We start from the raw sequence: 27,816 nt of genomic DNA on the forward strand, positions 1-27,816 counted from the left end.
GCTAGGCAACGTCCTCGGACCTCCGAGACGGATGGATATAAAACGCAGCACTATCCCAGCGGCAGCAACAAACATCCACGTTTTTCCGACGTATTAGCTCGAGCACACGTAGGTCGGAGATGACGCGATACCAATTCAGACTTTCCACCTCTTCCACCCTTAACGAACGCAGAATAACACTGCACTTGTTTGTGATGTTCTGTTCCTGAGTAGTAAATGAGCTAGTCACGTGATGGTATCGGATCGGCACCACTCTACAGAAAAAAGCAACACGCGAGCTTCAGTTTCAGTAGACAAATTCTGTTTTATTGACAAGACCAGCAGTGTAGACACAAGGCATGAGGGCCGCTCAGCACATGAGACCCACCCGATAAAGAACGCCTGAACCTTACTTCAGCTGGACTTTAGACACGCGGACCAACGAAAAGAGTCATTAAAAATATACAATGGACTGAGAACCCCTTAAAAATAACCCATCACAACTGTACAGCGGTTTGTTAATAAGTCGTCATACGTTACAAAACATGCATTCCTGTCTTTACTCCACAGCTGTCAATCTTACAATATTAACCCATTGCACAAATAAAAAAATCATAAAAAAACGTACATACTAAATCAGTCACAGATGCAGCACGCAAGATGTGTGGCCCCTTCATACTGGTCCGACATTGGGACCCTTATCAGAAGCTTGTTTGTTTGAATAGTGTTGGGGGACGCGGGGCCGTGGGAAACGGCCTGAGGTAAGCAGCAGCACTCTGAGCGCTCGGCTTGGATTAAACACCACCTAGAACACGGAAATCAAGAGAGAAAAGCGTCTAAAAGGTTTAATCTGTTTCTGTTCTTCAAAGTACGAAATGACATCGTTTCACCAGAAACTGGTAACACTAGTAAAATATTACATAAAAAAAAAAAGAGCTGATCAAAAAGGTGAAATGGTGAATTAACTTCATTATACAAGTAAAAAATGCACAAAACATTTATGTAAAAAACAAACGGTTGATACCTGAAATATGTATAGAATAACTCAACATGAACAGAAATGTCTCAATGTATACATGGTTCTTTTTCCGATCGCCAGAAGAGAAACCCGATGTTTAAATAAAGTTAAATACAGCGAGCTCAGCACCACGGCAGATTAGTATTGATGGTTCCGGTGAGCTCCGAGGCAGTTCACTCTGAGATGGAAAAACACCCAATCATCTTTTTCTGAAGGACTTGGATATAAATTTTACTTTAAAGTACTTGAGTTGCTAAATCGCACAGCTAGAGTTGGTTTCAAATAAAAACAAAGCTCCAGTGATAATACGTAGGATAAGAGCTTACGTCCTCGCAGTAACTGAACTGCTTTTAAACGGTTCTCTGGAGTGGAACATTCCAGAAGCAAACATTTAAATGTAAATTTAAAGCCCTGGTTACAGTAGTGCACCATGCCTGTCCGGTATCCCCTGGTCTGCCACTAGTTGGCGGTACGGAGACAAACCGTACTGATACAACCGATATCGCAGAATATACTTTTAATTTCTAACCGTCGATAAACTTAAACTATTTGGGTTTCAAAAACCTAACAGCTGCGTTTGATTTTCACATTTTGCCATAAAGCAACTGAATTAACCGAAAAAAGTGCTAAGTCGCGTCAAATTCCTTCCGAACAACCGAAACCCCCCCCGATTCTTCGATAGATAGCTTCATCTTTTTAAGTAGTGCAACAAGACTTCCGACAAGACAAACCAACAACTGTACAACAACCAAACCAAAAATCAACAAACCAATCCAACGGAAGAACCGAACCAAAACCAAACCTCGAAAACAAAACCCGAAGCGCTACGAGGAACAGCGGAGACGTGGAGACGCGGCGACGCCCGAAGGACCCCCCCCTGCGTCTCAGTGTTCCCTCTTGATCTTGCGCCCGGCGTCCACCTCGTCCAGACCCGTGGCCGACAGCGACTCCTGCAGCTCGCGGAGCTGCGAGTGGGTGCGGGGGGGCTGCTTCTTCAGCTTCTGCAGGTGGAGGTCGATGGGGTCCAGCTCGGGCTCGCTGGCCGGGACCGGCAGGTAGCCCCCGTCCCGGGGAAGACACATGCACCAGCCGGCGCCCGCCAGGTCCAGCTCGCTGTACTGGAACGACTTCTTCAGCAGCCGGAAGTCCACCATGTCGGTGGACTCGCTCATGTCCACCAGAAGGTTCCAGAAGGCACAGCTCAGCATGATGCCCAGCAGCTGGGAGGGGCAGAGGGGAGAGGATGTTCAGGAATTCATCTACAGAACAACTCTGCTGCCACAGCGGCCATATGTCACTCCTTCACTCTGTCACTCCTTCACTCCGTCACTCCTTCACTCTGTCACTCCTTCACTGTCACTCCTTCACTCTGTCACTCCTTCACTCCTTCACTCTGTCACTCCTTCACTCTGTCACTCCTTCACTCTGTCACTCCTTCACTCTGTCACTCCTTCACTGTCACTCCTTCACTCTGTCACTCCTTCACTCTGTCACTCCTTCACTCTGTCACTCCTTCACTCTGTCACTCCTTCACTCTGTCACACCTTCACTCTGTCACTCCTTCACTCTGTCACACCTTCACTCTGTCACTCCTTCACTCTGTCACTCCTTCACTCCTTCACTCTGTCACTCCTTCACTCTGTCACTCCTTCACTCTGTCACTCCTTCACTCTGTCACTCCTTCACTGTCACTCCGTTTAGAAAATCTGCCCCTCATGACATCACAAGTGGGCGTGTCCACCTAAATGTGTGACGGAGAGATGAGCAATGTTTGCTACAGTCCACTGGGTAGGCTGGTAGACTGATCTAGCCAGCACACATCTAGGTGGACACGCCCACTTGTGATGTTATAAGGGGCTGATTTTCAAAACGGGTTGTAAGGCTAATCTCACTCACACCCGGTGGCATGTCATGGGACCTTTAAGTGATTGACAGATATCACTTCAAACTGACATTTGGTTAATATCACTTCAAACTGACATTATGTTTGGTTAATATCACTTCAAACTGACATTAGGTTTTGTTAAATAATGTCATTGTTGATAAAATGGCGGGCCCACCCATTATTTTTGTCTTAAGAACGTAACAGGAAGCACATCAATTATATCGGATCATTCACCAGATAACAAAGCAGAAGGCTTCCAGTTCTTTCTGCCCTACTGTATATTATTATACTGATGATCTGGAAGATAGGATGTTGCTTTGAAGAGGCAATCAAAATGCAAATACGCCTCATAGAAATACCCCGGAATCTGAGAGTTCAACAGGTTTAAATATCCAGGGGCATCCCAGGCTTTCTCTTTAATAACACACCTGATCAAAGAGGTTCAACACCTCATCCTGTCTAGTGAACAGAGACATTTTGTCTGCCAACTACTATAACTACCAGCCAGCTATGACCAGCTGTATCCTGAATGAACCGGTTGGAGCCAGTTAAGACAACGAGTGAGGCTGAGCAGTGGGAGAGTGAGACTAGGTAGAGAGAGAGTGATAGAGTGAGGGGTACCTAGGGCTGAGTGGTGAGAGAGTGAGACAGTGTAGTGAAAGAGTGAGACTGAGTAGTGAGAGAGTGATTGTTACCCGGGGCGTAGTAGTGAGAGAGTGAGAGTGATGTTACCTGGGACTGAGTAGTGAGAGAGTGAGAGAGTTATGTTACCTGGGGCTTAGTAGTGAGAGAGTGAGATAGTGAGAGTGATGTTACCTGGGACTGAGTAGTGAGAGAGTTTTGTTACCTTGGGCTTAGTAGTGAGAGAGTGAGATAGTGAGAGTGATGTTAGCTGGGGCTTAGTAGTGAGAGAGTGAGATAGTGAGAGTGATGTTACCTGGGGCTTAGTAGTGAGAGAGTTATGTTACCTTGGGCTTAGTAGTGAGAGAGTGAGATAGTGAGAGAGTGCTTGTTACCTGGGGCTGAGTAGTGAGAGAGTGAGACTGAGTAGTGAGAGAGTGATTGTTACCCGGGGCGTAGTAATGAGAGAGTGAGAGTGATGCTACCTGGGACTGAGTAGTGAGAGAGTGAGTTAGTGAGTTAGTGAGAGAGTGAGAGTGTTACCTGGGGCAGGCCGATGGCGCAGCACAGGGCCACCGTCATCCCGATGTTGTCGCTCATCCAGAGGTTGACGGCGTGGATACAGCCGCGCACGTGTATCAGCTCGTGCAACGCCTCGCGCTGGAACACACACACACACACACACACACACACACACACACACACACACACACACACACACACACACACACACACACACACACACACACACACACACACACACACTTCTTAGAAGAACCCAGTGAAACAGCCATCAGCCTGGTCCACACAAAGCGATCTCCAAACTACAGCGGCTTCCCGTGTGAGGCGAGGTCTGCGACCCCCATCAGAGAGAGAAGGTTCTGGGTCTGACCCCGGCGCCACGCCCTCTCTCTGATGGGGGTCAGACAGCCCAGACGAGCGAGGTTTCAAACAGACAGCTGCTGCTGCTGCTTCAGATGAAGTCTCTCTACGGCCGTGTCCAAACTACGCCAGCTCAATACTAAAACTCAAAGTTAAAACAGATTTAAAACAAAGAGATAAAACAGAGTTGAAGCTCACCTGTTGAGTAAGGGTCTTGTAGCCACAGAATGTGTTGACCACTTCTCCAACCTGCAACGAAAAGAGTTCAACATCATTTAAACTCATTAACACAAACACACGGCAGACACACACACACACACACACACACACCTACTAATCTCTGGTCTGCAGAGCGTGGACTCGCTTGCCAGGAGTGAAGAGATCTATCTAGCTATATGTGCATGTGCATGTGTACGTTTGTGTGTGTGTGTGAGTCAGAGAGAGTGTGTCTAAGATTGTCCAGCAGAACCCATTAGGGTCTGTCTGGCTCCAGTGGTTCAGGTATCAGAGCTCAGTAAGCCATGAGGCACATCTGCTCTAAAGAGGGGGTGTGGGGGGGGGGGGGGGGGACAAAGTGATTTCATGAAGCTCAACAGGGCTAACCGTCTGACTATACTACTGGTTTGTGTCGTTTATAAATGTGACGTTTCCCTAGAACGACCTGGACAGACAGACAGACAGACAGACAGACAGACAGACAGACAGACAGACAGACAGACAGACAGACAGATCAGTCAACAGACGGTACCATTGACAAACTTCAACATGGACAAAAACTAAACGTAGATCAAATAAGTCAATAAAAAGTAATATTGTACTAAAACATAGCGTATCCATTGGCCACACGTTGATCAATCTCCAGGTGAAACCTCGACTACTCTCCCTCCGTCTAAAAGCTGTCTGTCCAGATCTGGATCTCTGCCCTGCCTCTCTAGAGGAGGAGGAGGAGGAGGAGGAGGAGGAGGAGGAGGAGGAGGAGGAGGAGGAGGAGAGGAGGAGGATGATGATGATGATGATGATGATGATGATGATGATGATGATGATGATGATGATGATGATGATGATGATGATGATGATGATGATGATGATGACGCATTAGAGACTGTGAGCAGGTCTCCTCGTTGCCATGGGGACTCACCTCGTGCTGCAGGCAGCACGTGTACGGCACGCCACAGGCCAGCGGACCGGTGCCGTTGCAGAAGTGGTACTGGTTCACGCTCCAGTCCTTATACTCGTCCCCGCCGCAGCACGAGAACTGGGGAGCGTTAACGACCTCAATTAACCCGATCAATTAACAGGGTCAATTAACAGGAACAATTAACTGATTCAATTAACTGGCGAAATTAACAATATTAATTAACACATTCAATTAAGTGGTTAAATGAACATATTCAATTAACTGGTTCAATTAACAAATTCAATTTACTGGTTCCATTTACAGGTTCAATTAAATTGCCCCTGCTTGATCACCGAGGTTGATTAGCAGTTCCAGTCCACTTCAAATTTCTACCCTGCAATGACGTCACCCAGCGGAGTGTCCGGCCACACAACCTTTGGGGGGGCACTCCTACGAGTGTCACTAGACGGGGAAATAAAGGGGATTTAAAGAGTCCAATTAACAAACTGTTGGGGTGCTACTCTGGGCTCCTGTCAGGCTTTGACCAATAAGCCCCTCTCCAAGTTAAAATGGCTTCCTCAACAAAGACACAATTTCCTGGGCAGAATGGACTCCTCTCTATAACACTGGGCTGAAAGCCTTAAGCCACTCAATCCCATTAGCCCCCTCCCCCCCCCCCAGTGACTCAGAGGGGCTCAATCGAACACAGTGTGACTTTAAAGAGACTTTTATGGCGCGTTTCCACTGCAGGGTGCGTTACGGTTCGGTTCGCAAAGGTGCGGTACGGATTGCGTTTCCACCGCCAAAAGTGGGCGTGACCCGGACTGAGCCGTACTCGTTTTGCCCTCGTCTTCAGGACTCCTCCGTTGGGGTACTGAGACGCCTGAAAGGGTGCCGGAAAATTCGGGCTGCACACCCCCTCCGTTGATTGGTCGACAGAATCGTCACTTCCGGGCGACATGGGGATAAAAACAAACAAACAGTAGACTCGAGGTATTATTCTTTACAATGAACATGTCGCGTAAAACGCTTGCTTGGGCGAACAAGGAGGTGGAGACGTTCCTCTGCATTCTTGGGGAGGAAGTCGTTGTTTACGATGTTTACGTAGCTGCCGCGGCGATCGACATCCGGCCTACCATAAAGGGTACTGTCGGCGGTGGAAACGCGACCTCGGAACTGAGCTGGGCTATACCGCCCCCTCCCTACCGGACTGAGGCGAACCGAACCGTACCGCACCCTGCAGTGGAAACGCGGCATTACTGTGGCGCATAAAAATAAAGTCTGACTTCCTTTGAGCGTATTAGGATGATGTGTAGCCACTGATGAGGAGCAGAGGACCATGTAGAGAGAGGAGATCAGGGAGGCATCGCTCCGGTCCGCTAGACCGTGGGGGGCCTTCAGGCCTCCATGGGGCCGGGACCCCTGGTAGGACTGAGGGGGGCGGTCCGGACGCGATCTCTCTGGACCGGCTGGACCCTCTAGACCCTCGTCTAGACCCTCTAGACCCCCTGGACCCTCTAGACCCTCGTCTAGACCCTCTAGACCCCCGGGACCTCACCTTCTGCTGCACGAAGTCCAGGATGTTCTTGAAGTCCAGGTCGTCGTAGTAGTGCTTGATCCCCTCTCGGATGCTCTTCTGGAACAGAGCCGAGGTCTGCAGGGGAGAGAGACACAGGGGAGAGAGAGAGAGAGAGAGAGAGAGAGAGAGAGAGAGAGGGAGAAGAATAAAATAAACGTTTTGGGAGGCTTTTTTATTGTTTATGCATGTGTACGTGGTGCTGGGGTCAAAAGTCACGTACCTTCTTCTCGAAGATGAGCGCGGTGATGAGAGCCACGGCCTGAAGGAGCAGCAGCACACACAGAACACACAGGAACTGGAGAGAGAGGGGCGAGAGACATAGGGAGGGACAGACAGATAGACAGACAGACAGACAGACAGACAGACAGACAGACAGACAGACAGACAGACAGACAGACAGACAGACAGACAGACAGACAGACAGACAGACAGACAGACAGACAGACAGACAGACAGACGGAGAAAAGGTGGAATAGAGAAAAATTAAGGGATAGAATTATCTCCTTTCCCTCAACAATAGCATCAACATTGTTATGAAAAAAATATATTAAGATCATATCCTAACGGTAGTACCTAATAGTATAAGTCTTATTATCAAGAGCTATATTACCATTAAAAAGACAACACAGGTCCTGGTAATCAAGCCAACACACACACACACACACACACACACACACACACACACACACACACACACACACACACACACACACACACACACACACACACACACACACACACACACACGCGCACGCAGTGCACCCACCATGTGCAGCAGGGTCTTGTTGTCCCTCAGCGAGCCCACCATGCCCACCAGCGACACGGTGAACATCACCAGCCCCAGCAGGATGAGCACCACGGCCGGGGCCAGGAACACCCCCTCCAGGGTGCGGTTCTTCTGGCGCTCCACCTCCGCGTACACCCCAACACACAGCACACACAGCCCCATCAGCTGGAGGGGGGAGAGGGGGGGAGGGAGAGGGGGGGAGGGAGAGGGAGAGAGAGGGAGAGAGAGAGAGGAGGGGAGGAGTGGAGAGAGAGAGAGGGAGAGACGGGAGAGGGAGGAGGGAGAGAGAGAGGGGGGAGAGGGGGGGAGAGAGAGGGAGAGAGAGAGAGAGGAGAGAGAGAGAGAGAGAAGGGTGGAGAGGAGAGTAGAGAGAGAGAGAGAGTGGGGAGGGAGAGAGAGAGAGAGAGAGAGAGAGAGAGAGAGAGAGAGAGAGAGAGAAGAGAGAGAGAGAGAGAGAGGGAGAGGGAGAGGGAGAGGGAGAGGGGGGGAGAGAGAGGGAGAGAGAGGGAGAGGGAGAGGGAGAGAGAGGAGAGAGAGAGAGAGAGAGAGAGAGAGAGAGAGAGAGAGAGAGAGAGCGAGACAGACAGACAGACAGACAGACAGACAGACAGACAGACAGACAGACAGACAGACAGACAGACAGACAGACAGACAGACAGACAGACAGACAGACAGACAGACAGACAGACAGACAGAGAGAGTTAATGTTCAGACCGCAGTATCAGTTGAGTCATCGTCTTCATCATGATGAGGGGTCCCTTGGGCCCCCTCTCCGGGCCCCTGGAGGTGTCATTACAGGCCCCAGGCCTGCAGTGTGTTGCTCTCACACGTCTGCTCTCTGAGACGTCTCACTCGTGCAGCTAAGCGCTGAATGAAGGGCCCGTGTTCACACAGCTGTCACTCAAACCATCTTCATCACAGTTCCTAAAGGGCTGATTACGGTTCCACGTTCACGCAACGCAGCGACCACGCCGACGCTACAACGCATATCCTTAACCTCTATGGTTCTGCGTCGGGTTTTAGTAAGTGGACCAATCACAGCCCTTGCTGCTGCGTCGCCACGACGCCACGGTTAAAAAATATTGGGAGGCGCACGCCAGGCCCTTGCGGTGGACGCAAGGAGGGTCCCCAAGGGCGTAAGGGGTCCGTAACCCCCTCGTGTTGCTGAACGTGGGACCATAACCAGCCCTTCAGTTTAGGGGCCTCTGAGAACCTGGTTCAGATGAGAGAGGACACACTTAGCTGCTGAAAAGTAATCAATAGTTTACTACAGTATACATTGTCTTCTTTATATCTATATATGGATATAGCTGTATTATCTAGTATAGTATCTAGAATAGTATGATACAGTTTAGTATCGTATACACTTAAGGACTGAAGTAAAGTATTTAGTATTCATCAGCAAGGTGTAACGTAGTATAGCATACTGTAGCATAATAGCATAGCATAGAGTAGCATAGCTTAGCACGGTATGATATGGTATAGCCTAGCATCACATGGGTTTTGCCCTGGACCCAGGCAGTAGACAGCACTACCTTAAAGGGGATTGAGTTAAGCGCTACTTCAGACAGAGCTACGGACCGTTTTCAGGGAGCAGGAGACTAATCAGAGGGCGTGTGGGGTGAGCCCCGTTCCCTAGCTCTCTGGGGCAAGCGAGCAGCGGCGAGGATACCAACACAGACGTTCCCGCCATTGATTTACTCATTAGCAGACGAGGCACTCTGCTGAGCAGCATCGGGCATCGTCAGCCTCCAAACAGCCCGCCGTAAAAACCTCCCAGCGCGCTTCCCTGGCTCGCCTCCCAGGCCTGATGGAAGCGCTTTTCCTTACTGCAGTGGCGGTGGCGGGAAAATATGGAAAACTACAACTACATCACTGACTGGAGGACTTCAGGACTCGCGTCGCATTGAACCCCGACGGTGGACTGACCCTGGGTCCGGACCGGGAGCCTATCCTCCTGGGAATGGATCTGGATGGATCTGCTACACAATGCTACTTAGCATTGTGTAGCGTCTTCTCCTACCTAGCTTTGTTATATAGGGGGAATGGGTTAACCTAGCGATTGTTAGGGCTTGGCACTTGGTTCTATGGTCATCCTTACTGTACCTCTACTGAGAAATGTACTGATTGTAAGTTGCTTTGGATAAAAGCGTGTGCTAAACGCCCTAAATGTAAATGTTAATCTGGAAATTGCAGAAGACATGATGTTGTTCTGCATAAATGTTGGACACGTATTTCATGATAATACACTATTTAGTAGTTAGGCCATACTAACAGACTACTAGCCCATAATAACACACTACTAGCCCATAATAACACACTACTAGCCCATGGTAGTTTAGTGTTAATGTAGGAAGACGTCTTTATAGTTCTACTGGCGTGCTGCTTTGTTTACTGTAGGCTATCTGCATTTTATCTGGAGGCCCAAACCGTTGGCACACTGCCATTATTACAGCAAATCAGATAATTGTTTCTGTAATTAAAGGAAATATATTAACCTGTAATGAAAATGTTATATTTTATTATATTTTAACACAGTAACTTGGCTGCAGTACCTTTTAAATTACGGGATCTTAAAGTGTAAGTGAATAGCTGTTTCAGCTTGAATTCCAACACTGTGTATCTTTGGCTGACCGTTCTATGAATAGGCAGGTGTTATCCCCATGGTTACCCCCAACGCCAACATTGTAATCCATTTTTTGGAGACAGAATGCATAAATGTGGTTGAATATGAGCATGATATAATGAGTGATGTTGTCTATGAAACCACCCTATTGTCAACTCATTATAAACAAAATACTCAACAGATACAACCCACTATATTACACATAACCAACCCATAATAACACACTACTAGCCCATAATAACACAGTACTAGCCCATAATAACACACTACTAGCCCATAATAACAGACTACTAGCCCATAGTAACACACTACTAGCCCATAGTAACACACTACTAGCCCATAATAACACAGTACTAGCCCATAGTAACACACTACTAGGTCAACATAACACACTACTAGCCCATAGTAACACACTACTAGGTCAACATAACACACTACTAGCCCATAGTAACACACTACTAGGTCAACATAACACACTACTAGCCCATAGTAACACACTACTAGCCCATAGTAACACACTACTAGGTCAACATAACACACTACTAGCCCATAATAACACACTACTACCCCATAATAACACACTACTAGCCCATAGTAACACACTACTAGGCCAAAATAACACACTACTAGCCCATAATAACACACTACTAGCCCATAATAACACACTACTAGCCCATAGTAACAGACTACTAGGTCAACATAACACACTACTAGCCCATAGTAACAGACTACTAGGTCAACATAACACACTACTAGCCCATAGTGCAGGACACTGGGCCCCAGCGCTGTCATCATCAGAACACACTACAGCAGCATAGAGGGCGGCCTGTTGGATCAGCATTCCTGGGGTCTGGACGGACCTGCGGGTCTAGACCCTGTATGACCGCCCTCTCACACACACACACACACACACACACACACACACACACACACACACACACACACACACACACACACACACACACACACACACACACACACACACACACGGTAAAAAACACACACACGTCATTCATCACCAGTTCATTATTCAACCCCGATAGTAAGAAGCGAGTCTACAGTAGGTGAAAACACATCCTTGTTTATGACACCGTGAAACCAAACGAGGCCCTCCGGCCGTAGGATGAGAGTGGCGGGGTTTGAACTAACAACCTCCCCGTCCTCATATCCTCTCTGGTGTACAGGCGTTATTCATATCACGGTGAATAACGATCGTTTCAGGGCCACGGGCAACAATGAAGCCATTTTGTGTTGGCGGAGAATCCTTTCCACCAGGATCCTCCCAGCCCATCCTCCGCCCTGCACCACCACATCCACCCCGATACCAGCCCTTTGTCGGCGATATGTCGGCGATATGTAAACCAGTCTGCACAATCCACTAAATCATAGGGGGGTATTCACGTCAGATGATGTGTGATATCACGATAAAACCCCACCGACGTCAGATGAATGATGAACGGCGGTGTGGTCGGTGATCACCTGCCGGAGACCCGAGACTACCGAACCCCGGGGAACCGACCGGGAGGGACTGGGAGGGACCGGGGATCGGGGATCACTGATCACTCACCGAGAAGAGCATGGAGTAGATGTTGAGGGTGAATTTGATGAAGTAGTAAAAGCGGTTGGTCTTCCGGAGCTCCGAGTAGGACGGCATGGCGGAGACGGAGGCTGCTGGGCCGCCGGGCGGTGGACGCTACTGACGGCTGGCCCCCCGCGGTGAAGCGCTCCCCCGACCGACTCTCACACACACACACCCGCGGTGCGCTCCCCGACCCACTCACAGACACACACACCCGTTTAAAATCTTCTATAAAAGAACACCGTCGTTGTTATTCCTCTCATTCTATTGTGTGGATTGTGTACGTGTATGTGTGTGTGTATTCGTGTATGTGTGTGTGCGTAGCGCACGCAATCACTTCCGTGCGGCGCCGCCGCCGTACACACACACGCTTTGTTTTGACTCCATCCTTAAAGGGCCAGCGCGCGGTTCGGCTGGCCACGTCTGACGGATTTAGTGGGAGAGGATTTGACAAATTACACACACACACACACACACACACACACACACACACACACACACACACACACACACACACACACACACACACACACACACACACACACACACACACACACACACACACACACACACACACACACACACACACACACACACACACACACACACACGAAAACACTGAGCTAAATTATGTCTTGCGTGAGCTTGCATCAGTGAATAACACCCCTGGTTGCTAGGTGTATTCCCTCACCATTAGGTTTACAGCTGGACATCTTTAAGCGTTTGGATGAGTCAGCAGGTGATTGGCCTGTGGCTGTTTATCCATAAGGTCCTACTGCAATGCATGGAGTACTGACAATGAAGGCCATATTTGGTTTATACTTTCAACTTATGCCTACTTTCTTGTCAATGTGAAGGACGCATTGTGATATTTCATATTTTGTGAATAATTATTCAATTTTCGATTAAAAAACAAAACATTGGCCATCTTCAGTACATTTTTTTTAGGTATTTGCGTATATAACACAGAACATTCCCGCTATCTTTAAAAATGGTGCTTAAGGTACGAATACTTTACATTTACATTCAGGGCAATTAGCAGAAGCTCTTATCCAAAGCGACTTACAATAAGTATATTGGTCAGAAGAAAGAGAACCAACAATATATCGCTGTCGGTACAATAAGGATAATCATAGAAACAAGTGCCAAGCACTAAGAATCACTAGGTTAACCCATTCCCCGTACACAACAAAGATATAGGATAAGATGCTACACAATACAACAATAGTACAACATACAATAAGTGTGTACATTAAGTGCCAGGAGGTACAACATACAATAAGCGTATAAAGTTAGTGCCAGGACGTACAACATTGAATGCGTTGCAGTTCGTATCCATCAACGATGTACAGGTTCACTGCTGCTGTAACGGCTCTGTGATGCACTCTGCTGTTTCTATTTATCCACTCAGCAGACAAAGACACTGACGTGAGATGATGTCATTCAGGAGGGGGGAGCCTACAGGTAGCTGAGGTGTTTGTGCTCTCGTCCTGAAGAAGGTCTGTTATCTAACGGTAATCCTACCCTCACTCCTCATGGAGGCGATGAGGTACCCCTCAAACTGTGTGAAGGTCAGGGGGACGAGGGTACGGGAGGTAATCCGCTAATCCTCTGCTCCGACATCTGACCCCGAGACGCTCCATCTGCCTGTATGAAAACACACAGGTGGACCTCAGAGTGCACGTACACACACACACACACACACACACACACACACACACACACACACACACACACACACACACACACACACACACACACACACACACACACACACACACACACACACACACACACATCTGTACGCTGAGAGTACTGATTCCGAGATATGAAATATACTGAGGTAATCTATTTTCTTTTTTTGATTTCATCATGTTGTTCTCTCAGGTGTACAAACACACACACACACACACACACACACACACACACACACACACACACACACACACACACACACACACACACACACACACACACCACACACACACACACACACACACACACACAAACACACACACACACACACACACACACACACACACACACACACACACACACACACCACACACACACACACACAAACACACACACGCAAATACTAACACACACACACACACACACACACACACACACACACGCAAACACACACATGCACACACACACACACACATACACACATACACACAAACACACATACACACATACACACAAACACACACGCACACACACACGTGCACACAACTCAGTATTATGCTGTGTATTGTGTTCAGAGAATCCAGTACGTCAATACATTTCTGGTCCAATTATATTTTTATGAATAAGATAATGAAAAAAATATAATGTCATTTCATCATAAGGTTATTGTCTGTTTATACAAGCACATTCTATGGGCACAAGGGTAGCTAAGGATATGTCAACATGTAATTATATTTTATTATGATTTGTCCCTCTATTATAATCATCTTTACAATCCTACTCCTAACAAACAACTGTGTTAATACAATATAATGATATGAACAACAGGACAGGCAGGACAATAACATTGTCCTGCATCTGACAACTATTCAGAGGACCGTATGACCCTATAGTATCTACTATCCCCACTCTTCAGAGAACCATATCACTGTATAGTACCTATTATCCCCTCTCTTCGTAGAACCACATCTCCCTATAGTATCTATACCCTCTTCAGAGAACCATATCACCCTATAGTATCTACTATCCCCTCCCTTCTGAGAACCATATCACCTACTGCAGGGAGAGATGAGAAGGGACTGGGATTACGAACCTCTCCATTGTTTCACATTGAATTAATAATTAATTTATTAATGATGAATAATATCAACAGGGTTCCTGCGTGGCTATAATGTGACGAGAATAAGAGCTGTTTAAATATGCATGTTTGCAATTTTTAATCACCACACCATTCATGAAGGCTATAATATATTGAATAATACGTAAATGAGAACAAATCTATATAATCAGATTGAAAGATAAAGTACGCAATTAATGCAGAATTATGCTCCCCTTGTTTAAATGAATCCCGGTAGAATATAAACTTGCTTGGCAGCCAATGGTTCACCCCGCTGGTGTTTGGACTATGAAGGTAACCCCACGTAAGACTTGTAAGACACGAAGAGCCTGTTATACCCCTCCAACTCCTGTAGGGGGCCTGCTTTGCCCTGAGGACTTTATTTTGCGAGAATAACCGGCTCGATCTACATTATGCTGTCTATTGCGCAGCAAATTATAATTTTGACACAATATTGTGTTTTTCCATTTTTCTTTGATTGATTTTAAAAGATGCAATTGCCTCCAGTGATAATAATTGTCTGTTAGATTCTATGGTTGGAAACATTGTCCATAGCAACGGTATTTTATTCAGAGCAGGTTCAACCTTTCAGAAATAACCGACCCCTGAATGTCGTAATCGACCAATCAGAATCAAGTATTCAACAGAGCTGTCAAATGACGTTTACATTCTAAACCACTATTAATGACTCGTTTTTAACTATCTCAACTATATGTTGACCCATGATCTAGTAGAGTACAAACAAATACAATACAGAATATAAACATTTTATATAAAATATAATTTAATGTTATTATAAAATCCACTCTTTGAAATCGGTTGAGTTAAGTAAATGTCATGGTGCTTAACGGCAGCTCCCCTTGACGCTGGTATTGGGTTACGGCCAGTCTTGGCCTTTCCAGTGCGTCGACATTTTGGTACGACCGTAATGGCTATCGGCCATCATAGCGTCTCTGTACATATGGCTATTGGCCACCAGTTGTCCTACGCTACTTCTGATTCTCTCTCGTCTCCAACCCTGTCTCTCTTCACGCTCCTGTCCATCAGTGCACACACAACATCCCATAAAATATAACTATATAATTTATTTAAAATAAATTGGATTGGTGTATAAATCAATAAAGACATTGATCTTCCTAGCGTGGATGAGCCAATGGGCTCTGAGCTCCTGGGTCTGGTATGAGTGGCAGTGGGTCTCACCCTGATGGACTGCACTCAGGTGGTCGTATATCAACCCTCGGGAAGGAGGGAAGGCTTGCAGTGACTTTCTCTCCCTGACCTTTGGATTGGTTAGCGGCAGCCAATAGATGGCATCACCCTATTTCTGATACAGTGAGAACAGCCACTGGCGGTTTGATGTCCAGGCTGGCTGCTGACTTTAGATACGGTTTGGGAGGTCAGGCTGTGAGGTAAGGAAAGGTTGACTAAGAAATGAAATGGGCTAGGGTAGGGCAGAATGGGAGTTGATTAAACAAAAATCATGAAGGGCCTAATAATAATTATCATTCCTTCAGAATTACATTTAGGGCATTTAGCAGAAGCTTTTATCCAAAGCGACTTACAATAAGTACATTTTTCAGAAGGAAGAAACAATATATCGCTGTCGGTACAGTAAGGATGTTCATATAAAGAAGTGCCAAGCACTAACCATCGCTAGGTTAACCCATTCCCCATATAAAACAAAGATAGCTAGGATAAGATGAAGTACTATTTTTAAGTGCCAGGATGTACAACATACAATAAGTGTACGTATTCCGTCTGTATTCATCCTACTTAAATTCTAAATGATGTAAGAATTCAAGCTGTGTCATAGCTTACTGCACAATTGAAAATAAAACGATTTGACACTTGATCCAAGTGGTCGACCAATCAGCTCACCACAACGTAACCAAACGAGGCCCTTCCATAGCGGTGGATATCGACTTCAGCTGCTCTCTGGTGTGATGCCATGCGTTTAGACCAGGGACAGCCGAGCAGGCTGGGACATCTTGTGTGTAAAGGAAGTGATGAATCAGAGACAACAGGAAATCAATGTCCACCGGAAGGCTCGGCCGTCACTGGACCCTCAGATGACAGGACCCGCCTCAGATGCTGGTGGCTGTGACACAGCGACTCCTCATGCCGTCTCCCCGTCTCACAGCGATTGCTCATGGGCCCCGGGGCAGCGGGGCTGGGTTGGCCGAGTCCAAAGTATTCCCGTTTCTTTTCATCTCAAAAAAAGAAACAATAATCCCAGATCAAACATTCCCATTTCTTCCCTCTCCCCTTCTGTTCCCGATCCCGCGGCCTCTCTCAGCGCTGCAGGTGTCACGACGTTCAATACGAACCTCATGCAGCACACTTCCTTTCTTCAACCACAAGTACAATCTCCTCTGCCTGATTGTTCTCAGCCTCCCTCCGAGGTGGCTTTGGCTAAAGGCGCCGGTGGAATCCCTCACCGCCACGTTAACCACCGGGGTTGGCGTGTGTCTGTGATGAGTATGCCCTGGTGAGGGTCTAATCATTCAGTAGAGGAGGGATGGAACCCACGACCCTTTGGCCGCCGGGACTCGAACCCAGTTCCGATTACCTTAGGTCTCCTCACAGGGTTTTCCTTCCGGTGGAAACGGGTTACCTCACCTGGTTACCGCGGTAACCCGGTTCCAATCGGCCGCCCTGGGTGCATGTGACGTGTAACGTCCGTCCGGCCCCGGTGGTCTGGCCGCCTTCAGGAGAACCTGTTGGGGCACCAGGGGTAGGATCCAGCCTGCCACCTCCAGGAACTCACTCTCACACACACACACGCACATGCACGCACACACAAACACAGATACACATGCACACGTGCACATACACACATGCACACACATAAAAATGCACACACACACATGCACACACACATACACATGCACACGCGCACACACACATGCACACGCGCACACACACACATGCACATGCACACGCACACACACACAAACAAAAGGACACGCACAAACATACACGCACACACACACATGCACGCACGCACGCTCATGTGCCCCGACGCACAAGAACGACTGGTGCTAGTAATTATCTTCTGTGATGAAATGTCTTCTAACGTGACATTAACTCATTCCAAACCACAACCCGGCGCCGCCGCTCTCAGAACAGGGACCGGCTCCGCGGCGTCGCCCTCCGTCGCGCCGCGATGTCACTCACATTAATGAGACGCAAAGGGCTGCCATTCCTCTCTCCTTCACTCCAACCTCGGCTCAGACGGCGGCCCGGTGCTGGATGATAACATCTGACTCCCACACAAGGCCCTCCAGACAGAGGCCCCCTCTCCATCGACCCCCCCGGGGCCCGCAGACACCGGACAGGATCCTGGGGAAGGACAAACAAACACACTAACAACAACAACGACGTCTGCAGAAGAAAAAACATCTGATTGTGAGATGGACACCTAGAATGGTGTAGCCTACATCATATTCCTGTCTTTTGGAGTGGTTTGCCCCGTTTAATAAAATCCACCTGTGAACATATCTATTTCTGGTCATCAATCAGACAAACGGATGAATGATTGACTCACTGATCGATGATTGACTCTGAACTCTTACTTTCTGTTGGTCATCTTGTGTACCGATGACTTGTAAACATCCTACTCAGTTCTGTTTGGACTCAGTGAAGACAGGTTTACAACACACTAGTATACTATGTTTGCATCATATATCTCTACAAAAACATATAGTGCTCAAACTCAAAGTGAAAAAAACGTGACAAGTAGTCACGCAAAATGAATCTGAATACAGTCTGCTAATCTGAATATCTCTGAAAGATGTTGGGGATTCATGACCAAATTAACCACAAGAGGGCGCAGTGAGAAAGAATAGTAAAGCATTCATTCGACAGGCAGAGATTCCTTAATCTATCATTCTTCGGTGCTCCAGATTTACATTTGCTTTGGGTCGATTCATATTGTTGATAAATTGAGTCCAAATGGGCCTACTGACCGGGTCAACTCGTCCGTACTTGATTGGACCCTACGTTACCCAAGATCTTCCATTTTTTCATTGGACCATTGAGTTACCCAAAACGAAACTTATTATGATTTACATGAGGTATAAACCATTATTATAACAATTGTTCCACACCACTTGGTCTAGGATATTAAAAACAGCAACGATAAGTTGTTGCTGTGACTCTGCTTGTGCGCTCTTGGAAAAATAATCAATGTAATTTCCTTGCATTGCTTAAAGGTCATTTTAATACACCAACACGTGATCCACGATCGATCATTCATAACATTCCTTTTCCAAACTCAGCTCTGTGCGGGTGTGCGCTCGGGTTCTGCGCGTGGCCGGACTCCGTCGAGGGGCGCCGAGCTGGGAGCAGAGAGCGCGCGGCAGAGACGCGCAGAGGAGACGCGCGGAGCTGAGGAGAAGCTGAGACTGGAAGGCTTCATCTCCCCGTCACTTCACGGAGACACCGGGACCCGCCGCACCGTCCGGGTCCCGTCGCACCGTCTGACCCCAGAGCAGGTCCGATTCCGGGCATTGGCGCACAATGGAAAGTTTAACCCAACGTACTTTGATTGAAATTCCTCAATGAAATTCCTCTTCATTGAATTCCTGAAGTAACTCTGGAGAACAAAATGGATTTAGATATTTTTTTGCCGTCGCGTAAGAAGTCCTTGAAGAAAGTTTAGTATGCCTCCTTAATGTAAGGCTCCTTTAGGATTCCATTCGACTCTACTCTACAGATCGCAATCCCTAGTCCCCAGCCATGGACTCCCTATACGACTCCACGGACGTCCCGCTGCTGGACCGCAACTGGACCAACGCCTCGGACACCAACGGCACGGCGGACGGGAACCAGTTCGTCCAGCCGGTGTGGCGGATCGTCCTCTGGGGTCTGGCTTACTCCTGCATCGTCCTGGTGTCCGTGGTGGGCAACCTCATAGTCATGTGGATCATCATGGCTCACAAGCGCATGAGGACCGTCACCAACTACTTCCTGCTGAACCTGGCGTTCGCCGAGGCGTCAATGTCGGCCTTCAACACGGTCATCAACTTCACGTACGCGGTGCACAACGACTGGTACTACGGGCTGGTCTACTGCCGCTTCCACAACTTCTTCCCCGTGGCCGCCGTGTTCGCCAGCATCTACTCCATGACGGCCATAGCGCTGGACAGGCAAGTGGATCAGTTCAATTACATTACATTCAGTTCAATTAAATTCAATGAATTTAAATTACATGCAAATCAGTTCAGTTCAGTTTAATCCGATTCAATTAGGCTACAATCAATTCAATTGTATTTGTTGGTTTAGGGTGAGGGTAACCCTTAATCACAGGTCCAGTCTCAAAGGGCTCAACAGGCCCCATATTTATGACCCCCCCCCTGACCCTAGCCCCCCAGAGGGCAAGAAGAAATTCCCTATTAGCAAGGAAGAAATCTTGAGAAGGGGGATCCCTCCTTCCAGGGATGGGCAGAGTGCAATAGGTGCCATAATTGACATACACACATACATACATACATACATACATACGATACAGGCAAAACATTTGTATTCGGTGATGGGGTGCTGGCCGGTTCACCGTACGGAGAGTTGGTGTGTGTTTTGCATCGAGTCGCAGTCAACGCCACACGCTGCAACAGGCAGAATGATGAATTCAATCAAACCAGATATAAAACTATGACCAGCCCACCTCAAACATTACCAATGACTTAAAATACGTTCGGATGAACACAGCTGTTGTTGTACCTGTATATTGGTGTGATTATTATTTTTCCGTCTTGAATTTCGAGCAGAGCTATTGTGAGAGAATTAATTTCTCCGGGGATTAATAAAGTATTCTCATCAACCGTCACTGTGCCACCAAACAGATCTTAATAACACGAACACCGTGTAGAGTTTGGGGTGAGGAACTGTCCACGCTCAATAAATCAATAGTTATTAATTATTATTATTTATGTGTATGACCAAGCGTCGTTCTCTATGAATATGGAACAGGTGAAGGCCTATTCAGTTCTGTTCATCACTCTGAGATTTATTGAGGTAGGTTGCTGCTATGGTGGGGTTATTAACATGCTTCAGCACCCTCCTCTTCCTCGAGACCTGCGTGTGGGTGCGTGTGAGTATGTGTGTGCGTGTGAGTATCTTTGTGTGTCTGTGTGTGTGTGCATGTGTGGGTGTGTGTGAGTATGTGTGTGTGTGTGCATGTGTGTGTGTGTGCCCGGGGTGCTTGTGAGTATTTGTGTGGGTGCGTGTGTGTGTGTGTTTGTGCGTGTGTAAGGGAAAGAGTATGAGATAGAGACAATGTGTTTTTGTGTGGTGTGTCAGAGTGTGTGTGCGGTTGCGTGATGGTTTATATGTGCGCGTGTGTGTGGATGCATATGAGTATGTGTGTGTGGGTCTGTGTGATAGTTTACGTGTGTGTGTGTGTGTGTGTGTGTGTGCGTGAGAGATAATGTGTCTTTGTGTGAAGTGTCAGGAATATGTGTGGTTGCGTGATCATTTATATGTGTGCGTGTGTGTATATGTTAGAGAGACAGAAAGATGAATTGTGTGAGTGTGTGTTTTTAGGTCTGAGATGTGCGAGAGAGTGTGTGTGTGCACTTCATTAGTGATGTGTCATAATTCCTAAGGCAATGCTAATAGTCCTGCATTATTAAAGTCCCTGAGGTTTATTCACCTTACCTCAGGCGCCATGAGGAGCATGCATGCTGGGTAGTCGACTCAGGTTGCGTCTCTGGATCTTCCTCCCAGGGTGACAGAGGGAGCTGTTTTAAATGCTCACCTTTGGGGAACAGGTGGCGACGGGGGAAGGTCTGTTCACATCAGACACACTCACCACTCTCCTTCTCCTACGCAAACCCACACACTCTCTCGCACACACACACACACACACACACACACACACACACACACACACACACACACACACACACACACACACACACACACACACACTCTCCCTCTCACACACACACACACACACACACACACACACACACACACACACTCTCTCGCACACACACACACACACACACTCACCACTCTCGCTCTCTTGCACAAACACACACACTTTCTCTGGCATACACACACACACACACACAGACACATTTATACTCTCTCACACACAAATTGATACTCTCACACACACACATTTTTACTCTCACTCACACACACACATTTATACCCTCTCTCTCCCCCCCCCCCCCCCCCCCACAGTTGGTAAATTATGCTGTCAGTGGCGCAGTGTGCACATGGCTCAGAACAATGGCATGACGCCCCCCCCCCCCCCCCCCCCCGGCTGCAGATAAGACTATCTTCTATAATACAATATCATCCTAATGAGACGTGCGCTCCCCACCAAGCCTTTCATCGCAGAGTCCCGGCAGTGCGATGGGGAGATGAGAAACTCGTCATAAAGGCGATGGGAGGAGAGCGATATGGATCATGTGTGATGGATGGAGCCCTGAATCAGCCCTGGATGTCCTTTAGTGACACTGCGGGACCGCATGTCTGTCAGCGATGATCGAACTGGAAATACATTCTGTTTTATGGCGCTGAATGCGATGCGCGTCGCATCATGAAATAATGTTTAACCGCTGTTACAGGCAGAACTACGAACACTCCTCTGAGCCATGGGGGAGACCGCAGGAAAATGTGACGCTGGTTTGGTTTTGTGGCTGCGTGTCTGCGGTCAGGTCTTTACATACCACCTCTCCCAGGACAGGACGTCATGCACCGGCTCAGAGGACTGCCCCACCAGAGCCCACGCAGACTCAATCAATCCCATGAGAAACTTCTCTCCGAGATATTTCTTTATGAGGCCAATACCTTAACGAGGTATTATCATTGTAGACGTTGGAGGAGCACCCAGGGTGGTACCGACAGGACAAAACACATGTCACAGAGATGACTTATAGGGGTTCCAGTGGGCCGCCCATCTCTCTACTGCTACGGAACAATGTGTTGCAAACGGGGGGCGTGCATGTGTCTCAGGCGGTAGAGCGGGTCTGTTGGTAACTGCACGGTTGCTGAGTTCGATCCCCGGCCCCTGAGCAAGACGCCTCACCCTGACTGCTCCCGACGAGCTGGGCTTCACCCTGTGTGGGTGGCTGCGTCCTTGTGTGAATGTGTTCATGAATGGGTGACTTTTAGGCAATATTGTAAACCGCTTCGAGTGGCCACCGGGTAGAAGAGCGCTGTATAAATGCAGCCCGTTTACCATCCTGCACTTTCACGTCCTGCTGTGAAGCTGTGCCGTTCACCGTGTGTAACGTTGCCCAGAGCTAAGATCTGAACGGAGCGACACGCCGCGTGTCTCTGAGCTGACAGGGCCTGCGTCAGCCGTCCGTCTCCTGGAAGGCTTCGGTGGCGCTGCCGCCATCGCACGTCACGTTCCCCCTAATCTGCGCCTCCCATCAGGGGAGGGGGGGTGGAGGGCGGGGGGGGAGCAATCACTCATTCACCGGCATGAAGCCCGCGTCTCAGGCCCGACTCTGCGTCACGCGGTAATGTCTTGTCTAGGGGTGAAATGACAATGGCAGCTTTCGAGAAGACGAGGACTGGGGGGAGGGGGGGGGGGACGACGACGACTTGCTAATGGATATGAGGAGCTGAGGACTCAATCGCTGTCCTCCTCTCCTCTCCAATCTCCTCCTCTCCTCTCCTCTCCTCCTCTCCTCTCCTCTGTCCTCCTCTCTGTCCTCCACGACGACTTGCTAATGGATATGAGGAGCTGAGGACTCAATCGCTACCCCTCCTCTTGCAACGCAGCGGATCGGTTGGAGTGAAGCCCAGCCGCTGCCGGCCGTGTGGGCATGGCAGAGGGAGGGGCTTATCAATGGCTCCTCACACACACATAGGTCTCACGGCTCTGGCTGGAGGCCAGTTCTGCGTCTTGGCGCCCACCACTTCTCCCTCTCCTCCTTCGCCTCCCTCTCCCTCTCCTTCTCCTCCTTCCTTCTCCTCCCTCTCCCTCTCACCCTCTCCCTCTCCTTCTCCTCCCTCTCCCCCTTCTTCTCCTCCCTCTCCCCCTCTCCCTTTCCTCCTCCTCCCTCTCTCCCTCTCCCCCTCTCCTTCTCCTCCCTCTCCTTCTCCTCCCTCTCCTTCTCCTCCCTCTCCCTCTCTCCCTCTCCTTCTGTCCCTGCGGACCTCTCGCGTCCCTCCCAGCCTCCCAGCACCCGAGCGATCCTGCCTGGTGACAGACAATCATGAGGCTGACAGGTGGTGGTGGTGGTGGTGAAGGGGGGGGGGGGGGGGGGACGGACAGCTGAAAGCCTCACCAGGACCCTCTGTCCTCCATTCAGAGGATTGATTTCTCACACAGACGCACACACACACGCACAAGCACACACACACACACACACACACACTCACACAGCGTCCGTCGAATCAAGTGCAAGAGCCCCCCCCCCCCTCCCTCAGGTCTATCTGCCCCCTGTGGGGGGGGGGGGGGGGGGGGGTTCCGAAAGCAGCAGCCCCCCCGCTGGGTTCAGGACCCCAGCAGCAGATGCCTCTCCAGTCACCTTAGCACCCTCTTGTCCTCGTGATCCTCCTGGAAGACGAGGACGGGAAGGAGACGACGTTCCGCCCTCACAGCTCACAGGGAGCAGCTCTATAAAAAGACCTGGGAGGTTTCGCACCACTGACACAAACTCTGGTACTTTATTCTAATGGCAACTAGTGGGGTTTTCTCCTTTCTCTACTATCCCCTCCTCTCCTCCCCTCCTCTCCTCTCCTCTCCTCTCCTCTCCTCTCCTCTCCTCTCCTCTCCTCTCCTCTCCCCCTCTCCTCTGTTCTCCTCTCCTCTTTTCTCCTCTCCTCTCCTCTCCTCTCGTCCTCTCCTCTCCTCTGTCCTCCTCTCTGTTCTCCTCTCCTCTCCTCCTCTCCTCCTCTCCTCCCCTCTGTCCTCCTCTCTGTTCTCCTCTCCTCTCCTCTCCTCTCCTCTCCTCTCCTCTCCTCTCCCCTCCTCTCCTCTCCTCTCCTCTCCCCCTCTCCTCTGTTCTCCTCTCCTCTCCCCTCCCCTCCCCTCCCCTCCTCCTCTCCTCTCCTCTCCTCTCCTCCCCTTCTCTCCTCCTCTCCTCTCCTCTCCCCTCCTCTCCTCTCCTCCTCTCCTCTCCCCTTCTCTCCTCCTCTCCTCTCCCCTCCTCTCCTCTCCCCTCCCCTCCTCCCCTCTCCCCTTCTCTCATCCTCTCCTCTGTTCTCATCTCCCCTCCCCTTCTCTCCTCCTCTCCTTTCCTCTCCTCTCCTCTCCTCTCCTCTCTGGGCTGGTGGTTCTCGAGTGTGTCCGCCCCTTTCACGAGGCCCAGGGCCCCTGAAAGCCACTGATGAAGGGAGTCATGAGACGAGTTGGGCTGAGGAGGGTCCATTAACGGAGAGCTGCGTCATCGCCGCTGCAGCGGGGACAGATGTGACGGGGAGGGGTCAAAGGTGAACCGTGTGTTGTTGTTAATCTGACGGGTTAGGACTGACGATCCCTGGACTCCGAGCTACAGCTCCCCATCCACGTCAAGCTAACATGGCCTTATTTACCGCAGACTTGGTACCAGCGGTTTTACTAGTAACTAGTAACCAGTGGTGGTACTTGTAACAGTACTAGTAACAGTACTAGTAACAGCACTAGTAACAGCACTAGTAACAGTACTAGTAACAGTACTAGTAACAGTACTAGTAACAGCACTAGTAACAGCACTAGTAGCAGTACTAGTAACAGCACTAGTAACAGCACTAGTAACAGCACTAGTAACAGTACTAGTAACAGTACTAGTAACAGTACTAGTAACAGCACTAGTAACAGTACTAGTAACAGCACTAGTAACAGCACTAGTAACAGCACTAGTAACAGCACTAGTAACAGTACTAGTAACAACACTAGTAACAGTACTAGTAACAGTACTGGTAACAGTACTAGTAACAGCACTAGTAACAGCACTAGTAACAGTACTAGTAACAGTACTAGTAACAACACTAGTAACAGTACTGGTAACAGTACTGGTAACAGTACTAGTAACAGCACTAGTAACAGCACTAGTAACAGTACTAGTAACAGCACTAGTAACAGCACTAGTAACAGTACTAGTAACAGCACTAGTAACAGCACTAGTAACAGCACTAGTAACAGTACTAGTAACAGCACTAGTAACAGTACTAGTAACAGCACTAGTAACAGCACTAGTAACAGTACTAGTAGCAGTACTAGTAACAGCACTAGTAACAGCACTAGTAACAGCACTAGTAACAGCACTAGTAACAGCACTAGTAACAGTACTAGTAACAGTACTAGTAACAGCACTAGTAACAGCACTAGTAGCAGTACTAGTAACAGCACTAGTAACAGCACTAGTAACAGCACTAGTAACAGTACTAGTAACAGTACTAGTAACAGTACTAGTAACAGCACTAGTAACAGTACTAGTAACAGCACTAGTAACAGCACTAGTAACAGCACTAGTAACAGCACTAGTAACAGTACTAGTAACAACACTAGTAACAGTACTAGTAACAGTACTGGTAACAGTACTAGTAACAGCACTAGTAACAGCACTAGTAACAGTACTAGTAACAGTACTAGTAACAACACTAGTAACAGTACTAGTAACAGTACTAGTAACAGTACTAGTAACAGCACTAGTAACAGCACTAGTAACAGTACTAGTAACAGCACTAGTAACAGCACTAGTAACAGTACTAGTAACAGCACTAGTAACAGTACTAGTAACAGCACTAGTAACAGTACTAGTAACAGCACTAGTAACAGTACTAGTAACAGCACTAGTAACAGCACTAGTAACAGTACTAGTAGCAGTACTAGTAACAGCACTAGTAACAGCACTAGTAACAGCACTAGTAACAGGACTAGTAACAGCACTAGTAACAGTACTAGTAACAGTACTAGTAACAGCACTAGTAACAGTACTAGTAACAGCACTAGTAACAGTACTAGTAACAGCACTAGTAACAGTACTAGTAACAGCACTAGTAACAGTACTAGTAACAGCACTAGTAACAGCACTAGTAACAGTACTAGTAGCAGTACTAGTAACAGCACTAGTAACAGTACTAGTAGCAGTACTAGTAACAGCACTAGTAACAGCACTAGTAACAGCACTAGTAACAGGACTAGTAACAGCACTAGTAACAGTACTAGTAACAGTACTAGTAACAGCACTAGTAACAGTACTAGTAACAGTACTAGTCATAGTACGACAGATCTCTCAGAGGTTCCTCATCAGGGAGGGTTTCCTTTAAACGCTGCTGCTTTGGATTTTCAATTTTGAGAGCAGTTGTCGTGTTGAGCCACAGCGCTCGCTCCCCCTGAGGCCGATGGAGAAACACGCGATCCGATTACTGGAACCCGGCTCGCAAATGTGATTTGGAGGAAAAAAGAAGGAGAGATAAAGAAAGGGAGCTGGGGGCCGGGGCGAGGCTCGGGGGGGGGCGTCACCGGCGGGGCCTCACAGCTGGGGGGGCTCTCAGGGAGACGGCCACCATGGAGACGGTCACCATGGAGACGGTCACCATGGAGACGGTCCCTCAGGTAGACGGTCCTTAAGGGAGACGGCCCCCATGGAGACGGTCACCATGGAGATGGGCTCTCAGGGAGACGGTCACCATGGAGACGGTCCATCAGGACGACGGTCACCATGGAGACGGTCCCTCAGGACGTCGGTCCCTCAGGGAGACGGTCACCATGGAGACGGTCACCATGGAGACGGCCCCCATGGAGACGGTCCCAATGGAGACGGTCCCTCAGGACGACTGTCACCATGGAGACGGTCCCTCAGGTAGACGGTCCCTCAGGTAGACGGTCCTTAAGGGAGACGGTCACCATGGAGACGGCCCCTCAGGTAGACGGTCCCCATGGAGACGGTCCCTCAGGTAGATGGTCACCATGGAGACAGCCCCTCAGGGAGACGGTCCCCATGGAGACGGTCACCATGGAGATGGGCTCTCAGGGAGA

At 48.6% G+C, this 27,816-nt stretch overlaps 2 protein-coding genes across 5 annotated transcripts in view; one reads left to right on the forward strand and one right to left on the reverse strand.

Annotated features, from left to right (window-relative positions):
* Positions 1–18,621, reverse strand: zgc:110329 (uncharacterized protein LOC550500 homolog). 3 transcript variants are annotated; one of them, XM_056601814.1, is made up of 11 exons: positions 18,326–18,621; positions 18,063–18,227; positions 16,764–17,602; positions 13,598–13,720; positions 7,848–8,033; positions 7,302–7,376; positions 7,061–7,156; positions 5,524–5,640; positions 4,584–4,634; positions 4,047–4,163; positions 1–2,217 (listed from the first exon to the last, which is right to left on the reverse strand). In XM_056601814.1, exons 5-11 carry the CDS (start codon positions 8,028–8,030, stop codon positions 1,882–1,884), a joined length of 975 nt encoding a protein of 324 aa, XP_056457789.1. In that variant the 5' UTR covers positions 8,031–8,033; positions 13,598–13,720; positions 16,764–17,602; positions 18,063–18,227; positions 18,326–18,621; the 3' UTR covers positions 1–1,881. The 3 variants fall into 3 exon arrangements, with proteins under 3 accessions (XP_056457789.1, XP_056457788.1, XP_056457787.1); XM_056601813.1 differs by lacking the exon at positions 16,764–17,602 and having other exon boundaries at positions 18,063–18,621; XM_056601812.1 differs by lacking the exons at positions 13,598–13,720; positions 16,764–17,602; positions 18,063–18,227; positions 18,326–18,621 and adding an exon at positions 12,062–12,482 and having other exon boundaries at positions 2–2,217.
* Positions 18,622–19,143: 522 nt separating this feature from the next.
* The window catches only part of tacr1a (tachykinin receptor 1a), a 33,841-nt gene continuing 25,168 nt past the window's right edge, over positions 19,144–27,816 (forward strand). For both annotated transcript variants that reach the window (XM_056601811.1, XM_056601810.1), the window contains exon 1: positions 19,144–20,035. In XM_056601811.1, coding sequence (XP_056457786.1) covers positions 19,626–20,035 — 410 coding nt within the window. In that variant the 5' untranslated portion in view covers positions 19,144–19,625. The remainder of the gene's footprint in view (positions 20,036–27,816) is intronic.

Source organism: Gadus chalcogrammus, chromosome 11, assembly GCF_026213295.1.
Source record: "Gadus chalcogrammus isolate NIFS_2021 chromosome 11, NIFS_Gcha_1.0, whole genome shotgun sequence".
Lineage (NCBI taxonomy): Eukaryota > Metazoa > Chordata > Actinopteri > Gadiformes > Gadidae > Gadus > Gadus chalcogrammus.

What these genes read in the sequence shown, in the direction of transcription:
- zgc:110329 (XM_056601812.1), bottom strand. Translation starts at nt 12,148, where the DNA reads ATGCCGTCCTACTCGGAGCTCCGGAAGACCAACCGCTTTTACTACTTC. An exon ending in TCTACTCCATGCTCTTCTCG is followed by an intron (nt 8,034 to 12,061) that starts GTGAGTGATCAG and finishes TCCCCCCTCCAG; the next exon opens with CTGATGGGGCTGTGTGTGCT. An exon ending in TGGACTTCGTGCAGCAGAAG is followed by an intron (nt 5,641 to 7,060) that starts GTGAGGTCCCGG and finishes AACGCTCCCCAG; the next exon opens with TTCTCGTGCTGCGGCGGGGA.